Source organism: Ambystoma mexicanum, chromosome 2p (assembly GCF_040938575.1).
Source record: "Ambystoma mexicanum isolate Mex_15411 chromosome 2p, UKY_AmexF1_1, whole genome shotgun sequence".
Classification (NCBI taxonomy): Eukaryota; Metazoa; Chordata; class Amphibia; order Caudata; family Ambystomatidae; genus Ambystoma; species Ambystoma mexicanum.
The window spans coordinates 1,329,183,734-1,329,203,878 of record NC_090923.1 but is presented as its reverse complement, the minus strand read 5'-3'; the positions used below and the strand labels follow the sequence as shown (position 1 = coordinate 1,329,203,878).

Here is a 20,145-nt window from a genome sequence, read left to right as displayed (position 1 = left end):
TTCCTAAAGTCAAAGTCCTCTATTTAAAGCTCCAAGACAGACTGCAAGAAGCCAACTGGCTGTCAGCCACAGAGAGGCACTCGGGTTCCAGACACATTTTTTGTGGCATCTACTGAATACAATTCATGCCTCAGGAAATGCCTCCCCTCCAATCCAAACTTGGATGACAAGCAGGCATAACAAAATGCGGGGGTCCCACCTGTGAGATATCCTGATGGGCTCCCCCGAGCTCCGCCCCAACATAGTTATACCCCGCCCACCAAATTAGACCACACCCACTACCATATGCTCTGTCCATACACATTTGCTCCACTGTTACAGTTAAGCTCCACTCATAGCCGTTCGTCCCACTCATGTCTTGAGTCTATTTTGTAAACATTGCTACCAATTAATGTACAATGCATTGTATATAATACATAATACAGAAAGAAAACAATGCAATACTTATGGTGTACTAGGAAACATAAACACTGAAGAAATACAAGTAAAGAAGTGATAAAGATAACAAGCCAAGTTGCTTAAATTGTCCAAATCCTGTTTTCACCATTTAGCCAAAGTGTGTAATCCTGGGCAAATCATTTAATCACATGCATGTTTTAGCCGCAGCTCTGTAAGTGATTCCCTTCATAGCTTATGTTAATATATCATTCTGTTTTTAAACAAAAAGCCTAATGACTTGTGAGGAATCTGAGGGCGTCTTTATTTGTTTCCCCAAGATATCCTCTGCCCAGATGGCCAGGGAAAGGGGTGGATATGTGAGGGAGTATCACCTGGGAGGAGAAGACTTGGAGAGTGGGGATGAGACACCTTTGGCTGAGACACGGTATGTATACCCCATTTCCCTTTCATAAGGAATCAAATGTCCCCCATGCTTTTATGGGATATTTCCAACCCCTTCCCCATTGTATTAGAAAACCATTTCCCAATGCATACCACTATGGTACTCAGAAGGGGAAGAGACCACATAGGAACACACATTCATCCTTTATTAACTCAGACATACACAAACACCACTCTGGTACTGGGACAAGGAAGAGGGATGCCGAGTACCAAGACCGTTGTGAAATCAATGTGAATGGCCTGCATCTGAAGCCTAATGGGTGATATAAATAGCCAGCTCAGGTGAAGCTAAGGAGAAGGAGATTGCCCATGGAATGCTTGCAGACAGAGAAGCCAGAGGTGAAGGCAGGGAGACTTGTGTCCGAAGCGCTGAGGTGCTGCAGAGTCGCTGTAGCGGAAGTAGATTGTGGCAGGCTTTGTTGGATGGTCTCCGGTGGCAGGATCAGGCTCCTGACCTCCTTGAGTCAAGAGGACTCCCTCTCCGGTAGCCCGAGGTGTTAGAGACCCAAGAAGAGGGGCTTGCCGATCCAGGAACAGCAGTCGCTACGAAGAACCACCCGAAGCGGAGAAGGGCACACAAAGACAGCATACCCGGTGAGTCAAGTAAGGCTGAATGACTCTGCGACGCTGTGGTGCGAGCTGAGTGGGGAATGCAGGTTGAGCGCTCGCGAGTGAGTGGAGGACAGCAGACGAAATGGGATTGCTGGTCCAAATGTAAAACAATGATGTTTAATGACTATCGACAAGGTTGATGAACGGAGCAGTTTGTAAATACACGAACTGTATTGAAATTTGGTAGAACGTGGAAGGGTCATAAAAGCACTAACATTTCAAGTGAATGAGAAAACCATGAGCAGGATGCAAATTCCCAGCAAGAGAGTGAACTGGAAATTTGCAGTTGCATTGTTTTTATATGAATGAGCTGAAGTTTTGAATAGCAAACCAAAGGAAAGTAATAATGAGTGAAGGCCACATGAGTGGAAAGTAGAGAAAAGTGTTCCCTGATACAAAGGAACTGTGAATCATGGAAACTAAAGAAAGCAAACATTGGTAATGAATATAAAGAACTGTCAATTGTACGAGCTGAGAAGGATCAAGCATTGGCAAGAGCCATAAGGAAAAGAGGAACTGTATAAATTGAAAGTAGAAACTGTGGCAACACTATGAGAAGGTCTGATTATCCAACAAGTGAATAGTGGCAAAACAACGGTTAAAAAGGACTGCAAGAATATTTGTCCAATACCACTGTTGAGCTGAGGCAGTAGTGGGGTGACTGTGGAAATGAAGCCAATCAGGCTTCTGATTATATACCATCTTACCTTCTTTCAGGGTCTAGACAGCATTGAGCTGTGTTTCTAGGCAGCTCTCAGTGTATCGAGTAGTGCTCAAGTTGGTGAGTTTTTACAATGCGGTGTGGCTCAACAAGCGGCAACCGCGTCACATTCAAAGAAGCTTCAGACAAGCAGGTGATGTTCAAGTAGGCATAGCTCGAAGGTTTGACAGGGTCTCAATGCAAAGAAAAAAGAGATCCAGCTTCAGTAGTGAGCGGTGCATTTTGACAGACAACAACATCTCGTGGCTTGAAGAATCATGGGACAGGCAGGGGATGTCCAGGCCCAGCGTAGCACGATTATGCTCAAAGTGGCTCAAAGTTGAGAGAGTGTCAGTGGCAGCTCTGTTGGGTCTTTGCAGCAGCTTGAACGAGTTTGTTGTTCTCAAATCACTCAACATTGCAGAGAGCACCATCTTCTTCCCTTTCCAGCCAGGAAGTGTTACGCTCACCTGGTTCCCACAGGGGCGTCGATCGGACCCGGACAGCTGCGGTCTCCACCAACGTGATGCGTAGTGAAGAGATGACAGTCTGGACTGGCCCGCCTAATCTTGTCTGCTGGACTCGTAGAAGTATTCTCCTGCAAGTGGAGAAAGGTTATTAGCCACCCGTGGACTTTAGTGATGGCCCCCCCAACTGTTCTCGTTCTCCCCACTAATCACCTCCGATATCCCCTCTTGGTAACCTCACCTTATGTTTTTAAATGATGAGCTCTCCATCCTGCATGGCATGCAGGGGCTCGTAGATACCAGTTACTTCACTGATTTGAAGGTACTGGAGGAGTTCCGGAGGAATATTGACTCCAGTGTCTATAAAGTTCAAAGAGTTCAATATGTCTGATGTTCACTCTTGTTCCATTCCCTCGTTAGGTTGCAGCTGGGTCCAAAAGAATATTGCCTGGAGGCAGCTGATGGCGTTCAGGTAAGAGTCTGTATTACCAAACACTGTCCAGTAAAAGTTGCATGAGTTTAACTTGCTGTTTTCTCTCCCTTTATAGGTGCGGCATAGAAAGATGCAGCGAATTAAAGGATAATACCTCTGGTGGTAAAGCAGGTAAGCCTATGGTGGCAAAGAGATTGTCTTTGTCTGTTTTCTTGGCTCACTTTGTTATTCCTTTTGTTTTCCCCCCAGGTGCTGGGTTTCGACAAAGAGAATGATGGAGGCAGCACCGAGTTGAAAGATGCGGTGGACTGGTGAGTATAAAGCGACGCTGCTGCTGGAGAAGCGACGCATGCTGAAATAATGTCCTTTCCAGGCTCGGAGATGTGCTGGGTCCGGAATCAGGTAAGGAATCAAATAATGTCAGTGATCTAACCTCTTCTCCTTTCTTTTCCTTTTGTCTAGGAGCTCCAGATTCGAGGCAGGCGTGGCAGAAGACTGGATGCTGACTTGCAGACACAGTGAGCGTTACGCTGCTGGATGCAGAATAACACGAATCATGAGCTGCTTTTCGGGCGTGGTTTAAATAGCCTGCAAAGTAGTCCCAGGTAAGAAGTTCCCCAGAACCACACCCGAGTAAAAAATAGTCCCTGTAAAAAAATAGTCCCATCCAGGCCTCACGTTGGCTTGGACCCATTTGCAGCATGGTCTGCATAAGGTAAGTAAAGTCTATGAGCCTGGTGCCTATGGCGCCAGGACTGATTTCTATGATGAGCCTGGTGCCTAAGGCACCAGGACTGAATCCAAACAGCCCCCAGCCGGGGCTGTTGGGGTTTTAATGAGTATTTGGATGCCTGCTCCCGGGGCTGATGGACTGGATCCGGATGCCCGGGGGTAGGCATCATGACAGCACTCCCCCCCCAAGGCCCCTCCTAAAGTTGTTCTTCCCCTTGGCCCTGGCTTGTCTGGGAAGACCCGATGGAATTTTTTCACCAATCGAGGAGCATGAACATGGTCACTAGGTTCCCATGACCTTTCTTGTGGTCTGTAACCCTTCCAGTCGATTAAATAAAAAAGTCTTGATTTAACCATTTTAGAGTCCAGGATGTTTTTTACCTCGAATTCAGGTTCTCCATCTATTAGGATGGGGTCAGGTGGTTTGGTTAATCTTGTCCTGGGTTGAATTGGTTTTAGAAGTGAAACATGAAAGACAGGATGAATCCGCATATTAGGGGGTAATTCTAATTTGATGGCCACCGGGTTGATAATGGCCTTAATGGTGTAAGGTCCCAAATATCTAGGATTAAAAGTCTGAGTTCCTTTCAGAGGTATATGTCTTGTAGCCAGCCAAACTTGGTCTCCGATTCCATATGGTGGGGTCTCACTTCTATGTTGATCAGCATTTTTCTTGTATTTCTCTTTTGCTCGTTTCAAATGTTTTGTTGCCTCTTTAAAAGCTTTTGTAATAGTAGAATGCAGATGAGTTACTGCCGGCATTTCTAAATGCTGGGGCGAATAGAGTTCAGAGGTTCGAGGATGATGTCCATATATGGTATAAAAGGGGCTTTGTCCGGTTCCTGAATGTACCGAGTTCAGAAATCCATAAAATGTCCTTCCAATTACTTTCGGTTTGGTGGAGCATACAATGTAGGTATTGTTCAAGAGTCTGGTTGGTTCTCTCCGTCTGACCATCGGTTTGGGGATGGTGACTGGTTGATAACCTTACGTCGATTTGTGCCAATTGACAACACTTAATTGCGAAATAAACTGACTACCTCGGTCAGAGATCAATACGGAAGGAAATCCATGTATTCGAACAATATTTTCGAGAAATTCTTTGGCCAAGATTGAAGCAGAAGGTAATCCTTTTAAAGGAATAAAGTGGGCCATCTTGGAAAAAAGATCCACAATAACTCGAATGGTGTTGAATCCATTACATGGCGGTAAATCTGTAATAAAGTCTAAAGACAAAGTGTGCCATGGTGTGGGTGGAATATCTCAAGGTTGTAAAAGACCAGCTGGTTTCTTCTTTTGACTTTTGTTCTGGGCGCAGATGCCACAACATGTTTTCACCAGGTGGGCCACCAGAATTGTCTTTTAATTTTAGCTTCAGTTTTTGCAATACCTGGGTGTCCTCCATCAGAGCTTCATGGTAATTGGAGATGACTTGTTCTTGTAGTTCCTTGTTTGGTAGAAATAGGCGCCCTTGATAGTAAGGTAGGTCATTGACAACTGAATAATCTGGGCCCTTTTTAACCCAGTCCTGCAGGGCTGCTGAATCGAAAAGTTGTTGGATCTTTAAATGAATATCTTCTAAGGTCTGTAGAGTAGTTATCCCAAGAATTCTTTGTTCAGGAATTATAGGCACCGGTTCCGGGTTCGAATATGCTTCTCCCATCCCAATTCGGGATAAAGCATCTGCCTTACCATTCTTACAACCTGGTCGATAAGTGATCACGAAATCGAATTCGGCAAGGAATAAGGCCCATCGAAGTTGACGCGATGACTGGGCCTTGGCTGTTTTTAAATACTGCAAGTTCCTGTGATCGGTGATTACAGTAATGGTATGCCTGGCACCGAGAAGATAATGCCGCCAAGCCTTGAAGGCGGATTTCATGGCAAACAACTCTTTATCGGTAACCGCATAGTTTAATTCGGGGGCCGAGAATTTTCTGGACGAAAATGCTACTGGATGAAGTTGACCAGTTTCCGGATCCTTCTGGTACAGGACAGCCCCCATGGCTAAACTGGATGCATCGTTTCAACTATGTATGGGAGCTCGGGGCGTGGATGCTTTAAGACAGGTGCCAACGTGAATTTCAGTTCTTGGAAGGTTTTTTCAGCCTCTTCAGTCCACAAGAAGCGTTTGTTTTTTCGCAAAAGTGCTGTGATGGGGTGTACAACATATGAGAAGTCAGGAATAAATCTGCGATAGAAATTAGCAAATCCAAGCATGCTTTGCACCCCCTTAACTGAACTGGGTGATGGCCACTTGAGGATTGCGTCCACCTTTCGAGAGTACATTCGGACTCCTTTTGGAGTCAGGATAAATCCAAGGAATTCAACTTCTGTAGCATGAAAAACACATTTTTCCAATTTTGCATATAACTTGTGCTGGCGTAGTTTCTCAAGGACTGCACAAACGTGCTTAACATGGTCTGATTCTGAGGAGGAGTACACTAGAATATCGTCTATGTATAAGACAACACAGACGTCAATGAGTTCGCGAAGGACATCGTTCATAAAAAACTGGAAGGCTGCTGGTGCACTGCACAACCCGAAGGGCATCACCTGATATTCGAATAATTCGTACTTGGTGCGAAAAGCGGTCTTCCATTCGTCACCCTTCTTTACACGTACCAGATGATATGCCCCTCGGAGATCTAATTTAGTGTAGATGCAAGCATCCTTTACTTGGTCTAGTAGTTCGGGGATCAGAGGCAATGGATATCGGTTCTTCACCGTGATCTGGTTTAATGCGCGGTAGTCTATGCACGTTCTGAGGTCACCTTCCTTTTTGTGCACGAAGAATAAAGCTGAAGATGCGGGGGACTTAGATGGACGAATGAAGCCATTAGCAAGGTATTGGTCCAAGTATTGTTGTAGGTGACGGTTTTCGGGTTCCGTAAGGGTGTAGATCCTACTGCATGGAGGTTGTGGACCGGGTATGAGGTCGATTTGACAATCGTATGATCTATGAGGTGGTAAGGTGTTTGCCTGTTCTTTTTGGAAAACATCCTGGAATTCTTGATATTCCTGAGGTAACTGCATGACTGGATTAGGGACTGTGGCCAGGCTTTTGTTCAAGGTTTTTTTCGGGTAACAGGTGTGTGCACACTCCGGGAAGGTTACTTTCTTCTCTCGCCAATCAATACAAGGATTATGTGTTTCCAACCAAGGTATCCAGTATTATTTGGAACTGCGGGGCTTTGATTAAGTCAAACACAATAGTCTCTCGATGCCCATCTTGACCCAACAGTGTCATCTCTGTGGTGGAATGAGTTACAGGCCCAGAGGCAATTTCAGTTCCATCGACTGTGGTGATAACATTCGAAGTGGTCTTTTTGCAGAGAGGTAGATTCATCCTAGAAGCCAATTCGTGGTCCACATAGTTTCCTACGGCCCCGCTATCAATGTATGACCTAACTGCGTGCATACGTGATGGCTGCCTTGGATCAATAAGGACCATTGGTATGATTAGGTGCGAGGTCTGAGTGTCCTTCTTTAAGCTCGGCAAGCGGACCTCTACGCTTGTCGGGCGTGGTTGTTTCCCAAATCAGGCTCTGTTTGATTTCTATCAGCAACTCTGACTACTTTCTTGGATGGTTTTATAGGGCAATCCCGTAGAAAATGTCCTGAGGCCCCACAGTACAGACACAACTGCATCTGTCATCTCCTTTCTCTTTCTTTTTGAGTTAAGGGTCCCTTAACCCCCCCGATCTGCATTGGTTCTGATGCATCTGTTCCTTTGGGAGTAACATTGGGTTTAACCAAGATCCGATTCTCGAACTGAGCTCGATCAGCTTTTCTATTCTGAAGTCGGTGGTCTAGCTGGACCACTAAGTCTATATATTCTGTGCAATCCTGAGGTGGGTTCACAACTTGGGCCAAACCATCCTTGAGTTCACCCCGAAGTCCACGATGAAATAATGTAATTCGCTTTACCTCTGGCCATCCGGTTTCCACCACCAACCTATTGAAGGTTGCGATATAAGTTAGCAGGTCCTGGTTTCCTTGTCGTAGGGATAGAAGTTCGTTATCCAGGGCCTGTCCCTGTGAATGTCTGGCGAATAGTCTTTCCATGCTCAATTGAAAACCCTGAAAATCCCGAAGAAGAGGGTCATCCTGGTTGACTAATGGAATTGACCAATCTGCTGCGCTGCCACTAAGGTATGACAGTACAAAGGCTACTTTGGCTTGGTTGTTTGGAAAAGCTCCTGGTCTGCATAAAAACTGCAAGCGGCATTGGTTCATGAACACGGCAAACCTTTTCGGGTCCCCAGCAAAGCGTTCGGGTGGAGCTAAAAGAATGCTCCCTGGTAGAACCACTTGCACAGGGCTGCTCGATGAAACAGGGGTTGAATTCCCCCCAAGTCCAGGTAGTGGTGTTTGCCCGGCTTGGTTTTGCAGCAGTTGTCTGGCAAGATCATCAGTGCGCTACTTTGCAACAATCAGTTCTCTCCTGAGGGCATCATTTCTTGGCGCGCGGAGTGCACTTCTGCCCTAAGTTCTCCTAACAATTGGGCTAGTTGGTCGGTTTCTGAGGTCTCCATTACGCCCGGGTGGGGATTTATAGATAGGCTTCGTGTTCTGTTACGCTCACCTGGTTCCCACAGGGGCGTCGATCGGACCCGGACAGCTGCGGTCTCCACCAACGTGATGCGTAGTGAAGAGATGACAGTCTGGACTGGCCCGCCTACTCTTGTCTGCTGGACTCGTAGAGGTATTCTCCTGCAAGTGGAGAAAGGGATTTAGCCACCCGTGGACTTTAGTGATGGCCCCCCAAACTGTTCTCGTTCTCCCCACTAATCACCTCCGATATCCCCTCTTGGTAACCTCACCTTATGTTTTTAAATGATGAGCTCTCCATGCTGCATGGCATGTAGGGGCGTGTAGATACCAGTTACTTCACTGGTTTGAAGGTACTGGAGGACTTCCGGAGGAATATTGCCTCCAGTGTCTATAAAGTTCAAAGAGTTCAATATGTCCGATGTTCACTCTTGTTCCATTCCCTCGTTAGGTTGCAGCTGGGTCCAAAAGAATATTGCCTGGAGGCAGCTGATGGCGTTCAGGTAAAAGTCTGTATTACCAAACACTGTCCGGTAAAAGTTGCATGAGTTTAACTTGCTGTTTTCTCTCCTATTATAGGTGCGGCATAGAAAGATGCAGCGAATTAAAGGATAATACCTCCGGTGGTAAAGCAGGTAAGCCTATGGTGGCAAAGAGATTGTCTTTGTCGGTTTTCTCGGCTCACCTTGTTATTCCTTTTGTTTTCCCCCCAGGTGCTGGGTTTCGACGAAGAAAATGATGGAGGCAGCGCCGAGTTGAAAGATGCGGTGGACTGGTGAGTATAACGCGGTGCTGCTGCTGGCGAAGCGACGCGTGCTGAAATAATGTCCTTTCTAGGCTCGGAGATGTGCTGGGTCCGGAATCAGGTAAGGAATCAAATAATGTCTGTTATCTAACCTCTTCTCCTTTCTTTTCCTTTTGTCTATGACCTCCGGATTCGAGGCGGACGTGGCAGAAGACTGGATGCTGACTTGCAGACACGGTGAGCGTTACTCTGCTGGATGCAGAATAACACGAAGCATGAGCTGCTGTTCGGGCGTGGTTTAAATAGCCTGCAAAGTAGTCCCAGGAAAGAAGTTCTCCAGAACCACACCTGAGTAACAAATAGTCCCTGTAATAAAATTGTCCCATCCAGGCCTCACGTTGGCTTGGACTCATTTGCAGCATGGTCTGCATAAGGTAAGTAAAGTCTATGAGCCTGGCGCCTATGACGCCAGGACTGATTTCTATGATGAGCCTGGCGCCTAAGGCGCCAGGACGGAATCCAAACAGCCCCCAGCCAGGGCTGTTGGGGTTTTAATGAGTATCTGGATGCCTGCTCCCGGGCCTGATGGACTCGATCCGGATGCCCGGGGGTAGGCATCATGACAGGAAGGTAGTCAGGGACACTTGCAGGGCTGCTACATCAGCAGGCAGAGTCCTAGGTTCCAGTGTCCAGATTCTCTCAAGTGGATCGCTTCAAGTGTTCCCCAGAAGTGCTTATGGAGAGAGTCTGAAACCTCCTTGTCTTTGCCTAAGGGATGGGACTCTGGGCAGTCTTTAACCCAACAAGAGTCCAGTGAAATCTTCAAGTTGTTCCAAATGGTTGCCAAATGACTCTTCAATTTGATTCCTAATGATGATTACCCAAAGTGGTCACAAGGATGATTCAATTAAGGGGGCGTGGGGTCTCACCCCTTTGGATAGTCCCTTTGCCACACAAGATTGGCCCACTTCAATCCGTCTGTAAACGGCCAATCCTGGCTGCAGAAGCAAGGGTCATTTCTTGTGATGCCATCTCCCAGAATGCCTTGTCTGTTGAACGGTAGAGCAGTCTCATGAAGGAGGTGAGGCTTGGTCATATTCAAGATATAAGGCCCCTTCTCTGGTGTGTAGGCCCTCTACCAACCACACTATAATTCCCCCTAACACCCATTTGCCTCAGATCAAAGGGCCTCCAGTAAGTATCTCCCTGGTGTGACTTCCCCAACATTTTGGAGAGGCCCCTTTGGAGCTCCTAGCTACTGCCTCTGCCCCCAGCCTCGTTGCCCGTAGAAATCAGGAGGGGCATCAATCTCATCACTGAGGGTTAAGATATATACCCTACAGTGTGGTATAGAAGGGGTCTGGTATAAGAACTAGTGTTCCAGGTAGATAATACACATACAAGCATAGGAATGAATTCTAGATGGTGTCTTTGTTAAACATTTTTTAGAGTATGATTGTTAAGTGTAATGTTTTTTGAAAAATTAAAATATGTATATTTTTGATAAATCACGTGGTTAATTGCTCCTTTTTGAGTAGGGGGTGAACATGACATTATGCGTTTGAATCTGTGAATACGCACTCTTAGCAAAGAGGATAGGAAGCTGGTTTGTGGGAATCTGTAGTTTTGGTCCCAGGGGAGACATGCCATGTTCTCTTGGGGAATTGTGGAAAGGTGTCAAAGCTTCCCAGCAGAGAACAGAGGGATCCCTGGGCATGCCATCTGTTGTGGGCAAAACTCCAGGGGGCAGAGGAAAATACACAACTGGCTCTGCAGCTGCAGTTCACAGTGAAAACCAAGGAGATACATTTATGATCTCAGATCTGGTTTTGGCAATTTTAAATGTATGTCCTCATGTGCCACTATATATAATTGAATATCGTTTTATTTTTAAATTGTAATCAAACTACAGCCACCAGAAACATAAGGATATGCAATAAAAGGTATTTTGAATGTGGATTGATGCACCTTTAAATGAAGCCCATAGCTTTTGTAATGAATTTGATTTCAGCAAGCAGATTTAGAAAGTCCATGTTACTATGTAGTGGTCATGTGGCCAAATTACATTGCAGCTGCTGGTGTGTCAAAAAACACGGAACACATGTGATCACTATACTGCTCAGTATGGAGCATTGAACGGTGAAGTCTGTCTAGCTTAGCAAACTTCCTGGGAGTGAAAACCACCATCATTTCCCATAACAACAACATCAAAACCTTTCAAGACTGTACATCCTCACAGATGGCATTCTGTCACAGTAGCAGTCTCCCCTTGGGACAATATAGCCACAAGATCCCAAATCTCCTCAAGAAAATAAAACCTTTCCTCCCACCTGAGTATATCAGAACCAGTTTCCAAGTCCTGACAACCCCATATCTTGATAGAGTTAAGGCCCTCCTCACCAGCACCCCGTCTGCACACCTAGACTCGTTGGGGCCATCCAACGTGCTGTTGCATGCCTCAAATGGGATTGAAGAAATGTCACCATATCTTCCCTATCCTGGGTCAACTACACTGGCAAGAAGAGACATGGTTGCTAACACAGGGAAATTCTTCTGTGCCAACAAGTTCCCAGACTGATTGTTCTACCATCTCTCCATTCCATAACATGTAAGATTTGGCCAGAAACTTTACACTGAAAAACTAAACTTACACAAGCAGCCAATAGTTTTTTGCTTTTCATGGTAATTTCCTTAAGTACTGTGGGCCAGCTCCAGGCAGACAGCATTGACTAGGCTGCTGGTCACGTGACCAGGCCCTGCCACTCAGTTGCTATGCCCACCACCGATTTAACCAGGCCTCCTTAGGCATCCTCATCGCCGGCATCCTCAGCAAAGGATGTGAGGAGACAAGGGCCTCACCTGTTTGGGCCTGTAAGGGCCAAGAGCGGAGCCGCTATCCTGCATTTCACCTACAAACTAATGGCTATTACTGCTACTCACCAAAAGACATCACCACGTGTCTCCTCCCTCCACAGCCCATCCCCACTCTCACTAGGGCTCTGAATGGCTAAGTGCCCTGGGTAGACCCGGCAAGCTACCCTAGCAAACCTCATCAATTTTGCCCTTGCCCCCATCCAACACCCAAGGACAACATGCACACACCTCTCATGTTTATCAATGTTCGCTCAGCAGTCGCTCACGCTGCAGAGATTGCTGACCTCATCTCGTACACCAACCATGATGCCCTGTTCATCACTGAAACCCATCCTCCACACAAGAGTCTGACATCCTCTTGCACCAAGAATACTGCATACGACCAGCCAGGAAGAGCAGCAGGCAGAGTGTAATCATCCACAGCAGCAATTGCCCATGCTCCATCATCCCCTCTCCCAGAACAAGCTCCTTTGAATCACTCACCTGCGGGTTGCCTGTATCGCACAAGGAATCCATCACCTTCCAACTCATATACAGACCACCTCACATGAGTGACTCTTTCCTGGCAGACATCTTTAACTTTCTCTCCTCTGCCAAATTAGCACATTCAAATAATGTATCTCTTTGCGATTTTAATGTCCCTGAGCCCAAGCTGACAACCACATTAGTCGCACGCTTTTCGCACTTACCTCTTCCATAGCCCTTAAGCAAATTGTGCTCTCCCCATGCACAACAAATGCAATAGCCTAGATTTCGTCTTTGCATCATCCCCCTCCATCACCTGTGGAGAACCTATCCCACTTGACTGGTCTGATCACACTACCATCCCATTATCAGTCACCCACTCGACTATGGCTCACAAAGGTCAGGCTAAACACCCCCTCACTAGAACTAAACTTTGCAGACTTCCCTACCACAGGTAATCCCTCGGGTCTCCTGAAATTACTCAGCAAATCTGCTATGAAACTGGTGGACACTATTGCCCATCCTAACATCCAGCTGGGCGAAGACCAAACCATCCACCCCATGGCACACCCCCAAACTAGCTTCCAACAAAAGCTCAATCAGAGCACTGGAGAAACAGTGGCGCAAAACCCATAACTCAGGAGGCCTCCCCAACCTCAAATCTCAGCGCACAAACCGTATGATTCTAATAACCAAGGCCAAATCTGCTTACTACTCCACCACCATTGCAGCAGCCACTTTGAAGTAGTAAACCATTGTAACAAACACTCACCCGATCCGAGGCACTAGCATCCGAGAGACCATCGAATCAACCTTTCAGAGCATTACACACACACACACACACACACACACACACACACACACACACACACACACACACACACACACACACACACACACACACACACACACACACACACACACACACACACACACACACACACACACACACACACACACACACACACACACACACACACACACACACACACACACACACACACGCACGCACACACACACACACACACACCCACACACACACACACATACAGACAGACACACACACACACACACACACAGAGCATGCATTTGCTCCTGCACACACAGGCATACACTCGTTCAAAACCTCTTTCTCTGCAGTAGTACTTTAGCACCTCAAGTAATACTCTCCCTCTGCCTTTACTACTTCAATGACCAGAAGCACTGGGCACCATCAGAAAAGTGTATATGTTGCTTGAAAGGTTGCTGGATATGCGACTCCTGTCTCCATGGCCATACCTAGGCATATTAAGTAATATCTCCTTTACCAAGCATGTTCTTTGTCCTACCACGTGCTCAGCTAGACATATGCCCTCTTGGGGATGCCATCAATGCTGCTGCAATGCATCTACCATTCTGGTTTATAATGTTCCCCAAGATTATGCCCTGGCACAATATGTTCCTAGGAAGATAACCTGGGATATCTTCGTGAGCAGTGTGAAACATGCCGGCATATGGTTCAGTGATCCCGACGGGATTATTGTGGGGCTGGCGGCAGTCATGCGGCTCGCCTGACTGGTGCTGGGGGGTCCCAGCACCATGTTGGTGTGCCGGGGTCACCCAGACTTACTTGGTTGCAGAGCAGGACCATGTGAGGCTGTGGGGACACAGCCTGGGTGCCGGAGCACCTTGGATGCCGGCAACATCCTGGATGGTGGGTGTCTGGCCTGGACCCAGGGCACCGGGCTGGTCGGGAGGGGGGGATCACACGGTGTGGGCCTGCAGACCAGGGCTGCAGGACTGTGTTCACACGGTGTAGGCTTGCAGGCTCAAAGTGAGAGACAGAGACAACAGGACTTCCATTGTTGGAGCCTGCAGCCGTTCTGTTGCACGTGCCTGCAGTTTCTCCTTTTGTTAGCTTGGGCCATGACACAGTCATGGCCTATCTTAAAAGGGTATTACACATTGGGAGGGACCCACATCTTAAAAGGGCAATACACATAGGGGGGTCACACATAACAGGTAGGAGCCACACTGGGTAGAATGGCCAATTTCACAAAGCACACAAATGGTGTTATGGTTATAGCAGTGTTAGGGGATGACGCAAAAGCAGCACCCTACGGCACAAGGAGCAGTAAGCAAAGTAGGTAGGTGACTGGAGCGCCACAAGATGCTAGCGGAGTGCATGACGTACGTACACTGCAAAGCTTCATGGCCACGCACTAAGGCACTACAATGCAGAAGCAGCGGTACCTCACTTGCCTCTTGCCTGCACCCCAGGAGTGGGCAGTGTGGAGGCATGGAGAAGGCTGACGCGCTTTTCTTCAAGAGATCCACTCGTTCCTCTGGCTCTGTGATGACTAAGGCCACATTCTGCAGGCTCAGTGCCCCCTTCAGAGCAAAACATTAAGGAAAGATGACGTCAATAAAGAAACACAACACGCCGAGGAGTGCTGGAAGGGGAAGCACATCTTAGACGCACACCTGACACATGTCCATGTCTCACCTCAGAAATGACAACCCCTGCTTTTTTTTTTTTTTTTTTAAAAAGGGTTTTTCCAAATGCTCCACTCTAGCAAACAACTCCGGTACATTTTTTGAACAAAAAGTGTGCAGCCATCCGGGGATGGATTGATTTACTGCTAATATATATGCCAGTCTGAAAATGCACAACACATTTTGTTGCCAGTCATGCTGCTACGTTGGTCCTTCGTTTTCCTTACTCGCTGATGCGTTCATTCCAGCACAACATAGCAGGTCGTGGATTCTGTTTGTTTTGTTTCAGTAGCCACAGTTTCATGTGAGCATAAGAAGAAAAGAGTGTTCGATAGTGGGACCAGGCCTTTGAGGCAAATTCCCTAAGGGAGGCGGTGGAGGGACGATTGGAGGGGAGGGGAACTTTCACGGTTGTAAAAGTGTAAAATGCCAATAAAAATGCTTAAACATTTTTTTTCAAACTATTTTCGCAGGACCTTTCCCCACTCCCTCTTTTGAGGTTTCGGGGGATAAATGTATGCTGTGGAAGCATCTTGTATATTTTTTTGTTGTTGTGACGCTTCTCCAAAATAATGAGGCGGAGACCTAGGGCCCAATTCATGGAATATTTGCCCGGTTCAAAGTGAATTGGCGCCGCTGAAAAGTGACTTTGCACTGCCGACACAAACCCTGGTTCGTGGAACTGTGCAAAGGCAAAGGCTATTTTTACAGTGCAAAGTCCGGGCACAGTCGTTTTGTACTGTAAACATGACTATGCGCTGACTTTGCCCGGACTTTGCACGGCAAAAACACACTTTGCACGGTTCCATGAATCAGGGTTTGTGTCGGGAATGCAAATTCACTTTTCAGCAGTGCAAATTCACTTTGTACCGGCCAAATATTCCATGAATCGAGCCCTTAGGGTGCACGGTCCAGTATTAACAAACAAAGAAAATAGAGCAAAACCTAGAAAATGTCTGAACACAATTCACCTTTGTCTTGGGAGGATAGCGCAGGGGCTATGCGCTCGCCTCTGGGTATTAAGCGTGTTATAAATAACCAATTACAATTACAACACCTTGACACAAATCAAGCCTAGGGAGGCCATTATGGCTATGACATTAACGGTAAAAGCAGGCGGTGGTGCCAATACTGCTTTTCATTTCATGGTTGATGAGGTATTCACAAAGGGGTATATACACCTGATTATGAGATGAAATGCCTCTTAAAATATCCTTCAATTTTTACCTGAACCCGAAATTTAGCAGTGAGAAATGATCCTCCCCACATGTTTTCCTGTGAAGAAGGGATGTGCCAGCACCACCCTTGGCTTCGGAAAAGCAACATCTGCAGGTTGCACTCGAAATGACGCCCACTTTCTCACCCACTCTGCAGTGTGAGGGTCCATTTTGAAAATTCTGTACATTTATTTATTTATTTATTTAAATGTATAAAGCGCACTGCAGCCCTAGGGCATTGTGGTGCTGTTACAGAATTCTTGCTTGGTTGTGCAGTTGCATGACAGTTCAGAATACTAGAGACAATAGTGACAACGAAAAAGTACAGGTTCCTTGGTCACAGTGGAACATGATAGCCAGACGGGTCATTCTGAACAATAGTACCTTAGCAGCATGATAGGCTAGTCTACCTAATCCATTTGCATCCTTAAAACAAGGGTGGACATGGGCTGAAACAAAATGGAAGAATGGCATGAATCGACGCTTGCTAGCACCTACTGGCAGCCAGTCAATAGTAATGTAGAGGCACTTCCTTACCTCTTGTGCATATGGTAATTACAACGTGTTGATACGGTGGGTCAAAATCTGGCAAACTCATAAGATGCCCCTAAAACGGCAATTTAAATGGTAAATCTAGTGGCATATATTTTAAAAAGCAAGGACGCATTTCAACACCTCACAGTTGTATTGCCTGATTCATTTGTTGGCCGAGTGAAACTTGAAGGGCAAACTGAAGAGTGGGCGACACACCACCCCTCTTCTTTCCTGTTCTGTGCACTGCAGCATTCATGCAGCGACTCGCCCACTAGCAGGGGGGTCTGCAACTATTGGCTCTCCAGATTTGTTGGACTGTAACTCCCATCAGCCCTAGCCAGCTTTGTCAATGGAGCTAGATCATGGGAATTGTAGTTCATAACACCTGGAGAGCCGCAGGTTGCAGACCCATGGAGGGAGCTCATTACAAGCAGGTGGACTAGTAATGCTAGCTCCACGTGGCCTATGCGCAGTGGGGTCCCCTGCATTCAATGTTCACAAAATGGAGTGGAAAATGAAAGAGTATAAACAGTTGAAATTGACTTTACTCATTCTTTTTACTATCCGTCATGCAAACAAATGTAAATACTGCTTGCAAATGGTACTTTGCAATCAGAATTTACAATGAGTTCTTATGGAATCGTCCTGCTGTTATCATGTGATATAAGCACAAGGATTCCCTAGGAATTCAACAGTTTTATGGAGAGGTTTTGTAGGTGTAGCATGAAGGTGGAGGAAATAGATTTCCTCGCCCGTCTTGCATTCCGCCTGCAAAACATGTCCAAAAGTCCCAGAGTGGTAAAACGAGTGTAAAGACTGCTGCGAGGCCTTCACGCCTCATTTTTACACTCCTTTTACGACAACACCACTTCTAAAAAAGAGCCATTGAAATTCCTTTCTTTTTTTTAGCCAACAGCTCTGACGCCATAACATGAATATCTCGTTTTTAGATGCTTAAGGTACTAAATGAGGTACTAAATCAAGGTACTACATTTTTTGAGCAGTGGCCTTTTCTCGTTCCCCCACCCACAAAGCTGGCATATTTCCTGTTTACCTCAATGCACTATCTATTGAATTGGTTAAAGACCAATTTCAAAATGCCTGAGATTTTTTTCTCGCATGATTTGACATGGGAAAAATTGACAGAAAATAAGTGTGCTTTGTAACCTGTTTAGGATGTTACACATATTATGCACAATTTGACAGGATTCTTTTTGCAGGTAAAGCACTAAAGTTAGGAAAAATAATAACCCTTAACTCATAAGCCATGATATGCAGAGTTAGACAGTGAGTCTGTTCTGGATGATGCAGAAAGAGGTTCCAGAGTTCTGAGTCCTTTGTGAAGCATGGCTAGCATCTCAGGCCTTTGATGGCAAACCATAATCCTCATTGACAGCATCGTTTTCAAGGTTCTTTCACCAAATGGTAACAATTCCCTAACCCGCCTGTCTTTGGGTTAGGTCAGAGTTGATGGCCTTGTTCGGGGGGATATGGGGGTAGAGTTTATGTGCTGTGGGGAAGCATTTCACAGAAGAGTATATTCTTCCCAGGTTTTGCCAGCCATCACATTTAGTGATAGAAGTACCGACAAAAACACCATTTACTAGGCAGGGCCATTGCCAAGAAACAAACTCCTCAATCTGCAACTTCTTCACTAAACTTGCCAATGAGGTACTTGACACACTTGATAATGGGACGTGGCTACGCACTGCACAAGAGAACACAATGAGGTTAGAGGCATTATATATTTGCATAGTCCATTCAGTATCAGCCGTCTTGTTTTGGTTCTGAGTTTCATCCTCTTTTCCCCCATTTGCTTAAATGATTGCCCCTCTCTTTGCTATTCTAGTTAGAGCTCTTTTATTTTAATGAAGGGTGAAGGTCCGAACCCTCATCAAAGAACTCATCCTTCTGTGAGCTACTGGATTCTGTCTCATCGCCTAAGGAACTAAAGAAAACCTTCTATTTCAGTGGGGGACACAGGAGGAGCACAGCTGTAACAAATGTATCAATGGGTTGGCACCAAGCTACTTAATGAACAAACCGAAGTTGTATCATCCAGTTCGGGCTTCAAGGTCAGAAGACCAATTTTTGTTTACTACTTAATTTAATTTACATTTTTAAAGCGCTCACACAGCCCACGGGCATCGAGGCGCTGTTACAGGAATTGTTTTGTTTTTTAGTTGCATATTGTTTTTTTTGTTCTCTTAGTTGCGTATTTATAACGCACTTAAACACCCAGAGGTTTCTAAGCGCGGACCCAGGGATTGAACCTGTGTTGCTTTGTGTCATCTTGCTTCCAAGGCAAGCACGTTGCCGCTGAGCTGTCCTCCCAGGACAAACTGTGTCTCAAGAGGAGACTGCAGTTTTTCAGTTGCTGGACCAAGACTGTGGAATATATTCCCACAGAACCTAAGAAGGGCTAACTCCCTTCTGACTTTCAGAGCAGGGCTAAAGACTTACCTATTTAAATAGGAGCTGCTCATTCTGTGATTTTCACTGGCACTAAGTATCCAAGTGATCGAGTTTTTATCTACTTAGCTTACTGTTCCACCTGCGCCAGGATTCGATTAAGTCAATTGTGTGCGCGTTACAAATAACTCAAAATTCAAAATTCGAATCCCAAAGGAGTTAATTAATCCAACTAGTCAATAGTTTGCGTTTTACTGCATCACTCAATCACAGGTGAAAGGATGGTGTGGTGGGCAAAGTACACACATTAAAGGGTTGCGGGAGGACATGCCCTACTTAAACACCTTGGCCTCTGTGGTTGCTCCTAATACAGCAGGTGCAAGATACTGGATTTCTTTTAGAAAGAGGAGAATAGAGGATCAAGCCGGAAATAAGGGCCCACAATGTAGGTCCATATCAGCATCTGTTTTAATCTTGCATGGCCATAAAACAAAGAACTAGCGATCTGGCTCTGATCTGTCTTGATGATCCATTTTGATCTGCGCCTGGACCATGATCCAGGGGGATTCTGCTCAATTAAAACCCTGATCTTCAGTCTCATTCTAGAACATTCTAACAGGCCAAGATAGAAACGATTGCAGTATTCCAGGGCAGCAGTGTTTTATCAACCTTAACCTGGTTTGAAAAAAATAAAATTGGATCCAATTCTTCAGTGACTTAGTTGGTCAAATTGCTGACCACCGCACATCAGCTGATGAGAAACTTGAGGTCTTATATTGTATGGACAGGATTAGCTGACGCTGCCATCATGTTGGACCATGTAGGCGCTAAGGAGGTTGTGCCTAAAATAGTAGGCCCCAGACTTGTGTTATCCAGCATCAGAAGCATGGTCTTGGAGTGTTTAATTTTTGTGCTCATCCAGCCGTGGACAACATACATCCAGCACCAGAAATGGCTGTGGTAGTCCAGGGATTCTGATTTCTTTTAGATGGACCAAAATCTGAGGGTGTATGGAGTTAAGCACCCTAGGACCACTGCCCTCTCCAATCGTGCCGCAATTCATTGCCTCATCCTTCCTTTATAAT

The 20,145-nt window shown here is 46.0% G+C and overlaps 1 protein-coding gene across 4 annotated transcripts in view; it reads right to left on the bottom strand.

The window, feature by feature from the left end:
• LOC138567460 (voltage-dependent T-type calcium channel subunit alpha-1H-like) overlaps positions 1–20,145 on the bottom strand; it is a 1,148,189-nt gene that overhangs the window by 26,791 nt on the left and 1,101,253 nt on the right. For 2 of the 4 annotated variants that reach the window (XM_069645666.1, XM_069645669.1), the window contains exon 31: positions 14,655–14,792. The exons of 1 other annotated variant lie outside the window; for it this stretch is intronic. In XM_069645666.1, the coding sequence (XP_069501767.1) occupies positions 14,655–14,792 (138 nt within the window). The remainder of the gene's footprint in view (positions 1–14,654; positions 14,793–20,145) is intronic. One more of the 4 variants, XM_069645668.1, reaches the window with a different exon arrangement.